General features: G+C 32.7%; 1 protein-coding gene across 2 annotated transcripts; it reads right to left on the bottom strand.

Moving 5' to 3' along the window:
- Window positions 1–4,574: 4,574 nt before the first annotated feature.
- Window positions 4,575–12,689, bottom strand: LOC106137776 (uncharacterized). Of its 2 annotated transcripts, none has more exons than XM_060952677.1 (5): window positions 12,644–12,689; window positions 9,084–9,377; window positions 7,283–7,429; window positions 6,129–6,242; window positions 4,575–5,839 (listed from the first exon to the last, which is right to left on the bottom strand). In XM_060952677.1, exons 2-5 carry the CDS (start codon window positions 9,373–9,375, stop codon window positions 5,685–5,687), a joined length of 708 nt encoding a protein of 235 aa, XP_060808660.1. In that variant the 5' UTR covers window positions 9,376–9,377; window positions 12,644–12,689; the 3' UTR covers window positions 4,575–5,684. The 2 variants fall into 2 exon arrangements, with proteins under 2 accessions (XP_060808660.1, XP_060808661.1); XM_060952678.1 differs by having other exon boundaries at window positions 12,640–12,671.
- Between the last annotated feature and the right edge of the window lie 357 nt (window positions 12,690–13,046).

A 13,046-nucleotide genomic window follows, 5' to 3' on the forward strand; every position in this document is an offset into this window, starting at 1 on the left:
CTTAGTCTTCATTATATAATTATATAAATTTATTAAAAATATACCTACAAATAAAAAAATAACAGTATGTAGGACGCGTCACTTAAATCCACTGATACACAGAGAAAACTATTAAATTTAAGAAAAAAAAAACAATTTTGACATTTCGTAAGTAGTGATGTGTCTAGATGGCCCATCGCCTACTAGAAGAATCCATAGTTTAATCACAACATAGTATAAAGCAACGTCGCTTCTCGCGTCTGTCCCTATCTCTAAGTATGTCTGTATGTATACATCTTAGATCTTTTAAACTACACAACGAATTTTGATGAAGATTTTCTAATATATAGTGATTCAAGAGGAACATACAGGTGAACATGGCCTTTCAGTCGTTTCAAGACTGTTGGCTATGTCTACCCCGCAAGGGATTTAGACGTAACTATAAGTATGCCTGTATGTATTCAATAGGAAGGTTTATATTTTAGCGGGAGCTATTTTTGTGAATTGTGGCGTAGAGATATCGCCATCTTATGTAAAAATGCTACCCGTGGTAAGCCGCGGCGGGTCGCTAGTAAATTTAAATGCAAATCTCTTATCTGTCCATTAACATTTCAAAGCTAAACAGCTGAATCAATTTTTATGAAAATGTTGAATAGAGCAATTATATCTATACTAATATTATAAAGCTGAAGAGTTTGTTTGTTTGAACGCGCTAATCTCAGGAACTACTGGTTCGAATTGAAAAGTTATTTTTGCGTTGAATAGACATTTATCGAGGAAGGCTTTAGGCTGTATAACATCACGCTGCAACACTAAGGAGCTAAGAAATAATGGAAAATGTGAAAAAAACTGAAAGAAAATTATTCAATGATGCCCAAAATAACTATTCCACGCGCACGATGTTGCGGGCACAGCTAGTCAATTAGGTACTGCTGGCCTTTCAGTGTTTGCCAGACTGTTGGTTTTGTCTACCCGGCAAAGGAAAAAGACGTTATTAAATGAAGATGTCTTTTTGCTACCTACATAACTGCTGTATTATAAGCTAGCGAAATGGCGAGAACTCTTCACAAGATAATAAACTAAACAAGAAAATCACAGACAAAGTATCCTATGCGCCTACGCCTACACACTAAACATTTATAATATCTTTTTACAGAAGCATTGCTAAAACACGTAGATATATGTATGTATATTTACATAATTTTCGCTTATTTTTATTAAATAAGTAGGTATAATATTTTTTTAATTAAGAAAACCTTGATTTTTATGTAAATTTACGTAAGTAGCTAAAAAAATAAGTAAATAAAAAAAATATTAACATTTGGAGACGAGAAGATCTAAGTAAAAAATGAATAAAAATATATACAGGTCAAAGTTAAACCCAAAATGTCCTTCCAAAGATTTAAACTTAATGATAATAACATTATTTTTTGAGGTTCATTTCATACCTATGTATTTTTATTCAATGTAGGTAATTTTTAATCTTAACACTAAAATCCTTAAAATCTAGAAACTTATGATATTTTTCTTTGATATGGAAACGATAAACGCAATGTATTCTGATTTAAAATTATCACTATATACCAACATTATTTTAATCAACGATTATTTACTAAGGTATGATAGGAGCGCATAAAAGCGGAGATGTGGATTATTTGTCAATGTAAATTGACCAACATCGAAGTGAAATCTGGAAACCTTTTAATTACATTTTTAAAATTTTAACTTCATTTGAAGTCTGTGAACTTTATTCTATATTTAAGTTTTATAATATGTAGGTACTTTTAATTGGTTTATTTTCATACTTACTTACCTAGCTTCAATATTATTTTGGCGCTAAAGTACACCAGTAGGTATTTATCTATTTACACTATATCTTATTATTTACTAACGAGTATTTTACCTTAAGCTATTGGAAGACTTTCGTGATATTGTTTGTTGCGATTATTCTTGGTTGGCACCATGCAGGTAGAAAAATAGATTTTCTTACATCAAAATGTCAATAAAAACTATAGATTCTTAGGTATATACATTCTTGCGTTAATGAGGTAACTGATAGACAATGTGTATTCAAAACTACTGAGTGTAGGAAGATGGATGGTAGGTAAATTATTTAAGAAAAAGGGAGCACTAAAATTAAATTAAAATATTTATATCCCAAATTCTAACGGGAACGGCAAATAATCGAGATTTAGTTCTGAATTGAATGACACAATTCCCGCCAAAATCTTGTTGATAAGATTCGTGTCACAAGTTCTTTCTTTTTTTTAATGATGTCAGAATATTTTTTTTTCTACCTATTTGGTTCACTACACTATGTTAACCATACACATACATACATCGCACTTTTATACATACACTCGTAATTAAATAAATATAAACCAAATATATTAAAAAATTAGGTTTATGAAATAAAATATAAAAAAAATATTTAAATCGATTACTTATCCGTCATCTTTGATTCATGCAAAGATAAAACATATCTAGTAATGTTTGGTATTACAGCGAAAGTAGGTAAGTTTGCTTAAAATAACGTCATAGTTTGATTAAACTGAACAGCGACTCAACAGCTGACAATACCTAATCAAAGAATGGTGGCAATCCTTAATTGCTGTATTTAGTCAATGTAGAGTTTATACGGCAACAGACATGTCAAAATTTTATTTGCCCGCCGAGCTAAAAAAAAACTGATAACTCTGATTATTAAGGAATTAGCTTACATGTGGAAACTTGAATATTTCCAGAATGTCTTCACTGTTGCGTCGCCTGGTAATTACTTATTTCTAAATAAGAACGAAATTATGATGAAAAGACAAAAACTTAATCGATTAAATAAAATCACAATCATTATTTCACTTTCCCATACATACCTCGTCAAAAATATAATATTCTCTCTTACAATATACTTGCCTATAATGTTTATTTAAGTACATATAATTATATCTTAAGTACTTACCTAGTAATACTTAGGTATTGGATATTAAAATTATGTTACTAATTATGCATATTCTATAACTTTGGGGCACAATCTGGTTCGCATATTTTATAGGGATTCTAATTTTGCAGTGTTATTGTTATGTAAGGCTAATCGATTAAAGAAATTAACTACAAAACTTATATTACATGCTTTTTCACGCGGGATCAAAAGTGCCCACATTTTCATAACTGTTAAATTTAAAAGGTGGTGCTTTTTAACATTTACGATTTATTTTTTAGTATTTTCGACAACTAAACTCAACTGCACTAAACGGTTGCGTCATAAATTTTATTCATGTTTAATAAATTTTTTTTTATGTGTATTAAGTATACTGTTTATAAAAAGTTACGATTATAGACCTGGTCCAAGCCCTTTTGACCCCGACAAGGCTATGTCTCTGTTTCTTATTTACTATTAAGAGAAGTAATTTCTGTCGATTCTATAACTCTATATTTTTAATAAATGGCTAGATCTAGATCATTAGTCTCGAGTGATTTAGAAACATGTGAAATTGTGCGTTGGTTGAACTGGGATTTATTTTGAGGGGTAAGTACTAACTAATTCAATTTTAATTACTTATTTTTAAAAATTTGTAGCACAGGGAATCTATTTGCTTACTTTGATTATGCTTTATTATTGTCCTATCGTTTATTTAATGTGGTTTTGATGAAGAGATCTTGGAGAACCGACTAAAAATGAAGTGAGTCAAGGCAAAGAGACTTTATCTTTACTCTTAATTATTATAAATCGCCTTATCACCTGCATGCAGCAAATTTTTTGAATTAAGTTATATGAAAATTTTGCCTTACAGGAGACTCATAATTTGTATTATTGTGTGTTTCTTATATTTTCGTATCTAATTTATTTATTTAAAGATGCAGTATTTTCAACCGTTATGATCACATCAATAAAAAATATTACGAAATATTCAATGCAAACCAATTTTGAGATACAGAATATAATCGTCAGCTAATTATAGGATTTTTTTTTATTTGTGAACTCGATTTAAAAGTGCACGCTATTTACAATGCGTATAATACAGTTTAAACAGATATTGCACCACCCAATTTTAGGGAAAATTTAGGGAATCGTTGTAAAATTTTCTATATATTATATTGTTACATTGTAAATTTAAGGTACAATATTTGAGAAGAAATTAATATTAACTTAAATAAAACGAAAACTTTTTTATTGTAAAATCCAACGACGTGGTTAAGAAATATATACGAGATCACTTTGGGAATTATCACATTTATCAAAATGTAAACTTAGGAAATGAAAGCAAAATTACTTTGTATAAACATTTAACTTGCAGACGCCTCTTTAAACTAGAGTTTCCTAAATATATTCCTTAAAATTGGTCGGTGTAATTCTTTACCTGAATATTATTATTAATTACCTATAGAAATTGACAAAAACACCAAAACTACAAAACACCTATTTTTTCACTATGACAAATTCGTAAAATTGAAAAATTTAGGGAGTCAAACGAATTTTGTAATTGACTGGTAGGTGAAAATCAAAGGATAAATAAAAAAAAGAAACTAAATGAAAATAAATTTTAATAAGTAAATAAAAAAAAAATGCCTAATTCACATTTAAAATACAGTTTGACACTGATATTTATAAATATAACGATTATATTGTCATTCACACAGTATCTTTTGAAATTACAATTTATACACTTATTTTATGGAATAAACATGATTACTTATTACTTAATTTAATACAAAATATTTTAAGCCATATACATACTTTACCTAGTTTTATTACACTTAAATTGCAATTTTTACTTAATAAAAATAAACGTCTGCTTAATCTAGATAACTTACTTACAACTTGATAAAAAATACTTAAATAAAGTAAATAATATTCAAAAGAATATGCCGGGATAAAATAAAATTAATAACGTACAAATGTATTTTTTACAATTTGGATTTATTAATTTAAAAAATAGTAGATAGTATTTCAAATTCTGAAATGCCTATGTTGGTTTGGTAACGAAATATTTATTCAAGAATATTTTTTATCAAGTGAAAGTAATAAACATAATGTTAACATTGTGTATTATTAACAATATTTTATTAAAACTTTCATATATTTTACTTTTATTGAAAAAGTTTACTAATAAAATCATTTAAAATCGCGGTAAATTAAGATATTTTTTAACATAAAGCAATTAAATTAGAATTATAACAGACAGTATTTCTTTTGAAAAATCGATAAAAGTACAACAATCGTCTTTGTTTCCAGCGGTTAGAACAAATATTTCTTAAACGATAATCAAATCATATTTTTTTTAAACTGTATGAATAAATAAATACACGCAATAGCAATTTAGCCCGACCGTTTCACCCCAATTTTACTGACACAGTCAATGGATGCTTATTTTTTAATTATATAAAAAAATATATTGTACCAATAAAAACAACAGATGTTGGTTCCAGTAATTTAGCCAGACTATTCACACTACATATCTAACCGAAATATGTAGTCACAAAATAGATTTATTTACACCAATAAAAATAATCTGAACGTGGCCTTTCAGTTCAACAATGTTGGATCTATTTACCCCCTGAGGGCTCAAGACGTTATTATTTCTAATAAAAAATGTAAATAAAAAAATGAAAGCTGTGAGTTTAAGTAATTTAGCCGTTATGATATGTTAGTAATAAAAACAATAGGTAGTTGTAGTCTTTAGAAATGAAACCAGATCGATTGACCCCTGTTACTGGAAAGGTGCGCGATCGCAGTTACACGCCGCCCCGCCTTGGCCCTGTCGACATTGCACGTCACACCAAGCTGCCCACCCTTCCGCTGTATCCAACGTCCTGGTCAGAGCCTGTCGGGGCGAAGCGGAAACTTGGTCGCAAACTGGACATCCTATTAAGGAGATAATTATTAATTTAGTATTTATTGCATTATTAAATATTAAGACCATTGATATAAAAAATACAATAGGTGACCTTATCAGGATCTTTTCACGACAGATTTTACGACATCCATGAGAAAAAGATGGAGAGGTTTTGTTCTTTTTCCTATTGGTGTCGGGAACCACACGGCACCATTGTAATTAAGCTCAATATGTATGTTACTACTTACCAAATTTCTATTTGTTTTGAACTATATTTTTTATCAGTAAACGTTTACGACTTAGAAACAATGTACTTACCACCGAGCACATATAGGTCAGAAATGCAAAATGCACTACAGATGGCGCTCCAGTCAATAGTTCCATTGTTTTCCGCGCCCCCCATTAAGGCAGCACAGTGGCATAAGGGGTCACCTGCAACAATATGTATACATACATAATAACGTCTTAATACCTTACGGGGTAAACAGGGCCAACGGTCTTGAAAAGACTGAAAGGCCACGTTCAGCTGTAGGGCTGAAAGATAGAATTGAGACAGGTTGCTAACCCATCGCCTATAGTTATTTTATTATATTAACTTGATGAATTTACCCGACTCGCCTACTTTTGGAAAATGGACATAGATGGACCCCGGGTTCTCGTCCCATTATCATTATCTTTGTAATAGTTTAAATTGCGTTCACAACTCAGAAATCAGAAACATTTATTTTTCAGAATACATTAGATATAAGACCACCGTCCCGGCCACGGTCTTGGCTTGGGTTAGTCAGGTTTTTACACGAAACGAAAACGCAACTATGTTGAATCATGGTTACCTACGGATTCAATTGCAAGAATGTGCAAAACACTAATTAATGCAAGTACAGAAACGTACGCAACTTCGCGGTAGGATTTAACCATTGAGTCACGTTTTTTCGAGTTTCCCGCTTGAACCCAGGCTCTTCTATAGGCCCCGAAAATTTACATACATACATATGGTCATGTCTATATCCCTTGCGGGGTTGACAGAGCCAACAGTCTTGAAGAGACTGAATGGCCACGTTCAGCTATTTGGCTTAATTATAGAATTGAGATTCAAATAGTGACAGGTTGCTCGCCCATCGCCTAAAAGAAGAAACCCAAGTTTTTAAGCCTATCCCTTAGTCGCCTTTTACGACATCCATGGGAAAGAGATGGAGTGGTCCTATTCTTATTCCTATTGGTGCCGGAAACCACACGGCACTTATTATATTAAGCTTTAGTTTTAATTTGAGTTAATTTTAAAGTTAATTAATGATTCATAATAAAAACGTTAAAATGTTTTAACTGGATATGATGAGTTCAAAAAGATTCTTTTAGTATCTTCAAATTGGTGCAGACCCGTTTTCAAACAGCGCCGCTGTTGATGTGCCTCGGGCCTTAAGAACGCCTCTCTTTACCATATACATTAAATTTAAAGATAAAGACACACTCACCCAATTTGTTTTGACAGAGCGTAGGGCACACTGCGTACCGCGGTTGTCCGTAAGCCGAATGGGTTTCATTGGCTGATGATAGAGCTGATTTGAGACCCACGGGCACCAGGTCCTTGCAGGTAGCTCCGCAACCCTCGCCTCCAAGACCTGGGTAGAATATACACACATATGGTCACGTCTATATCCCTTGTGGGGTAGAGCCAACAGTCTTGAAAAGACTGATAGGCCACGCTCTAGCTATTTGGCTTAATGATAGAATTGAGATTCGAATAGTGACAGGTTGCTAGCCCATCGCCTGAAAAAAGAATCCAAAGTTTGTAAGCGTATCCTTTAGTCGCCTTTTACGACATCCATGGGAAAGAGATGGAGTGGTCCTATTCTTTTTTGTACTGGTGCCGCGAACCACACGGCACTAGATATTATTACGGGTAGAATATTTTTATCTTTAATGTAACACTAGCTGTGACTTCGTCCGCGTGGAATAGTTATTTTGGGCACCACTGAAGCTCTCAAGAACTGATCGTTTTAGTGGTAGAATTTATCCACTCTAAAAAAAGGTTGACGACAATGCTTTATAAATGATAACCAGTAAATACACTTTAAAAAATTAGTGTAAAAAATTATATATAATTATTTAATTGTTTTGTTTTTTTAAAATGGGTTTTATTAATTTTGTACTCATTAAATTGAAAAAATAAAAACATAAATCAGAAAAGCCGTCTTCTTAAAAATAAACTGTTAATTTATCTTAATAAAGGTATTTTATAGGCAAATTATAAAATAGTTTTATGTTATTTTTTTGCATGGTTTTCCAATGGCTTAGTTATCGAAACTTTTAAATATTTAAATTAGTTTTTACTATAGAATTAGTTCATTATGTTTATATTTAGTAAGTACATACCAATTTTGTTATATTTTTATTTTTGTTATATTTTAATTGTTTATTTAAAATTTATTGTACAAAATAAAATGTGCTATACCTACAATTTTATCTGACATGCAACCAATGGGTCTGACAGAGTTTTAAAAATTAGAAAAATTAAGATCTAAATTTTTTTAGTTGTGTTTAAACTTATTAATTATTTATATTGAATTTAAATCGTAGGTACCTAAGTTTATGCGATAAACTTTTTTCGGGAACTCTTTTTAATAACTTATGAGGTTGTTTAAAATTTATGTTAGTAGGTATATACAATAAAATATTTGTAAGTATTTTATATCTTCGGTATAGCTAATATTATTAAGATAAATTAACATCTAATCGAAAAATTTAATTATTTTGCAACATCACTTAGAACAAAGAAAATAATTTTATGAAAGATTCTGAATAGGTACCTAATAAAATATCAGGCGTTATTTAACTATGTAGGTAAAATTTATTATACGTGTGCGTGCCTTTTATTTTTGGTGCGTTCTATTCTGCGTAGTATTCTAAGTCCACTTTTTAACCTTAATAATTTCCGTAAGTGTATTATTAATAAATTAATTTAAAGCGAAGTGATTTAAAAATAATTAAAGAGGTTGAAAAAGCATGAATAGAATCAAAATGATTGAGCAGTCGTTGGTAGGTAAAGTGGTTTCACTTATCGTTGTTAATCGTCAGAACCATATATAAATTGAAGTAAAAATACAATACAAATTTCTTAAAAATTACACTGTGTTTCCAAAAATAGTACTTATATATCTTAAATAGAGACTTACCTCCAAAATAAACAAACACATAGGCACACAAAAATTTACACAAGCTTCACAAAACCACAAACGAAAAAGAAAAAAAAAACAAACAAAAACAAAACCAGACCGGCGTGACAGAGGTCCGCACACAAATTCGTCCGCGCGGGCACTGAAGGGACCCACTGCTTCGCGCCCTTTCTAAACTGCGCCAAATATATCCTATTCAGTTCCCCGCCATTATATTTCAATTGCAGAACAACCTCCGGCGTCTCTATCTGACGTTTGTCGATATTTGAATCAGGCGATCCTATTGGATCGTCTCCGGTGATGGCCGTTTCTGATTGGTCGGCGCCGCATGACGCAACCCCTAATAGCGCCACGCCCAAGGCAAAGAAAATAAGAGTTTTCAATCCAGCCATTTCTGAAAACAAAGATTTTCATCTTAGTTCGTGATTAAAAATTGTTGATGGCGAAATCTTACTACTTGATAAAGACTTTGGAGGTAAATGAGTCTGCGCTCCAATTTATTCCGAACTGAAAACGTTTTAAGATTATTTTTTCAGTGAAGGATTTGTTATTCTGAGTTCCGTAGATGGTATTAATTCTCTGAAAATAAGATTGTTTTTTTAAATACGATCCCTATTTTTCAGATAAGTACCTATTTATTTACTACTTACATACTTGCTGCATGAAATATAATAGGTATAAGATGTACCTATTCTAGAATAAAATCACTGCTTGAATAAAGTTACTTTACTCATAAGTAGTAAGATAGGAAAAAATAAAAAAATATAAATTACGAAATTTTAGTGAATTGCTTCAGGATACTGAGAAAAAGGTGCAAAAGTTGAAATGCTGCTGTCTACCTATAGATACGTATAGGTCTGTCTGTAAAATTGGTCTTCTTCCTAGCCTTAGTCCCGGTTAGGTAATCCTCACCACTCTGGAGAAGAGCCCGGGGCATGCCTTTGACCATGGGTATATAATACTAGATTGGGTGAGTCAGGTTTCTAAACGAAGCGACTCCCATCCGAACTTCCCAACCTTTGCAGGGAAACCTAACCCGTATTGACATGGTGACATTGTTGTCTGTCAGTTCATTAAAAACAAAAATAAATATATACGGGACAGATTACCCACTTTGAATTAGCCTCGATGTAAGTAAGAGACTTGTGTTACGAGATGCTAACTCAACGATACAATATTTTGTAATAAATGTTATAGGTATGGATAAACATCCAAGACCCAGGCCAATCAGAGGAAGTTCGTTTCTCATCATGCCCTGGCCAGGATTCAAACCTTGGACCTCCGGTATTTTAATCTCTCCTTTTCACAACGGAACCCTAAAAGTCCCTTTGACATTTCATTTTATGCAACTTCCCGCCAATATTGCAAATGACAACCTGTCAAAATACACTAAAGTTCGCGTGAAGATTGAAAAATTTATGGTCGTATGCTCTCGAATTATTGATAAGTCTACGTATCGACTTGGAGGCAGACGTACATATGATACGTATAGTCACGTCTGTATCCCTTGCGGGGTAGACAGAGCCAACAGTGTTGAGAAGACAGATAGGCCACGTTCAGCTCTGTGGTTTGATGATAGAATTGAGATTCAAATAGTGACAGGGCAAAAATATTTTTATTGTATGTATGTATGTTTGTAACGCGATAACTTTCGAACCGTTGGCTTGATTTTGAAGAAATTTTCATTTTTTCACGATATATTACATTTGTATAGATAAAATAATTTTATTTTAAGCCTAATAAGTATGTTGGTACTTATTTGTCAAAAATTGCCGTGTCGTTTCCGGCACCGTTAGAAAAAAGAATAGGACCACACTATCTCTTTCCCATGGATGTCGTAAAAGGCGTGTATGGTTTATAAACTTGAGATCTGGCTCTGTCTACCCTTAGAGGTAACTAAGGAACCCTAAAACATAAGTACAATTGCACACAAAAGGAATTATTTGATAAAACTTTCCAATAAAAAACTCAAGCTGTCAAAGTTAGAACAAAGCTTTTGTAAATCGAAATTATTTCATAAAAAGAATTGGATTTTTTTCATCATGTTCACAGATATGAGAATGAAAAAAAAAATTGTTGTAAAAGGCAAATAAAATTGTGATTATTCTTTTAGGCAATGGGCTAGCAACCTGTCACTATTTGAATCTCAATTCCATCATTAAGACAAACAGCTAAACGTGGCCTGTCAGTCTTAGCGAGACCTGTTTGACTCTGTCTAACCCGTAATGAAGACGTGAATATATGTAAGTATGTATGTTAACACCAAATGCGTCACGCCAAAGCTTTTCAAAGAAAGAGAGAGCCTACGCGCGGGAAAGGGACAGTAATATCCGGTATTGATCCAAGTTATTAGGTATGTTATGTTACTTATGTAAGTTTACATTATGTAATACCTATGTAGGTATACCTAGTTAACAGGTGAAAAGTTTAAGGTAAATAGATTTTGTTGAAACTAGAGTGTATTTTTCAAACCGACTTCAAAAAAGTCCGTGTGATACATACATACATTTAATCATGTCTATATTTCTTGCGGGGTAGACAGAGCCAACAGTCTTGAAACGACTGATAGACCACGTTCAGCTGTTTGGCTTTATGATAGAATTGAGATTCAAATAGTGACAGGTAGCTAGCCCATTGCATATAAAATAAGAATCCCAAGTTACCCCTTAGCCGCCTTTTACCACATCCGTGGAAACGAGATGGAGTGGTCCTATTCTTTTTCTTCATTTTTGCCGGGAACCACACGACACGCCCGGCACGGCAGGGTCGTGTGATTCTCGGCACTTTTGAGCCCATCGCGTACAAGAAGAATCCCAAGCTTATTTTGACATTTCAGACCCTCCCTCGTCCCTCGGTCACATTTTACGACATCCGTTGGAAAGATGGCCTAAATTATATTTAATTTTTTATTATAAATAGAAAACTTAATTAAAATGACCTCAAATTATTACCATTTAAAATTTAATTTACAAATTGTAGGTACAGTCCCTGCATTGCATCAACATGCTGGAGTGTGCCCAGAAGGCTGGCAGCGTTTCCATTTTGAATGGCAATGCTGATTCTCTGAGCCAGATAATTTCCAGCCCTCCGGTCACGAGATACCTCAATCAGCTTTTTCGAAAAGTGTCGGAAAAGCTGATGGGCAGTTGGGTTCAAAGGTCTCAGAGTTTCTACCCCAAAGGTTCAAATATATAGGTACTTCCTACACCCGCGACTTCGTCCGCGTGGAATAGTTATTTTAGGCATCATTGAAGCCCTCAAGGATTTACAATTTTCCCCGTTTTTTTTTTCACAATTTCCATTATTTCTTTACTCCTTATAGTTGCAGCGTGATGTTATATAGCCTAAAGCCGTCCTCGATAAATGGTCTATTCCTCGCAAAAAGATTTTATCAATTCGAGCAAAAAAATTACGAATTTCCATACAAACTTGCACCCCCTATTTCATCCCCTTGGGATAGAATTTCAGGATAAAAAGTAGCCTAAAGCTTTCTTCGATAAATAGGTTATTCAACGCAAAAATAATTTTTCAATTTGAACCAGTAGTTCCTGAGATTAGCGCGTTCAAACAAACAAACTCTTCAGCTTTATAATATTAGTTTAGATTACTGATACCTACATAAACTATTATTTAAATAATATTTACAAAAAACTTACCTACGTAATATCTTCCGCACTGTGCTGATGTGAATGAGTAAGGAAATTGTTTTGGCGGGCTACCTAAATTTTTCACTTAAATGAATACAGAGTATTATAAATATACAGAGCGGATTCGCAAAACCCGTCTCCCAATCCCAACTTTAACTGATTTTTTTTAGATTAGGTTTAATTGTATTTAGTTTTAGTATATTTTAAATTAGTATGAACTTAACTTACGTATACATACGTTAAATCACGTCTGTATCCTTTGCGAGGTAGACAGAGCTAACAGTCTTGAAAATACTGTGGTCACGTTCAGCTGTTTCGCTAAATGATGCAATCGAGATTCAAATAGTGACAGGTTTCTAGCCCATCGCCTAAAAAAATAGAATCCCAAGTTTGTAAGCCTATCACTTAGTCGCCGT

Source organism: Amyelois transitella, chromosome 29 (genome assembly GCF_032362555.1).
Source record: "Amyelois transitella isolate CPQ chromosome 29, ilAmyTran1.1, whole genome shotgun sequence".
Taxonomy (NCBI): Eukaryota; Metazoa; Arthropoda; class Insecta; order Lepidoptera; family Pyralidae; genus Amyelois; species Amyelois transitella.

What these genes read in the sequence shown, in the direction of transcription:
- LOC106137776 (XM_060952677.1), bottom strand. Translation starts at nt 9,375, where the DNA reads ATGGCTGGATTGAAAACTCTTATTTTCTTTGCCTTGGGCGTGGCGCTA. An exon ending in TGCGGACCTCTGTCACGCCG is followed by an intron (nt 7,430 to 9,083) that starts GTCTGGTTTTGT and finishes TATTCTACCCAG; the next exon opens with GTCTTGGAGGCGAGGGTTGC. An exon ending in GCTCTGTCAAAACAAATTGG is followed by an intron (nt 6,243 to 7,282) that starts GTGAGTGTGTCT and finishes ATATTGTTGCAG; the next exon opens with GTGACCCCTTATGCCACTGT.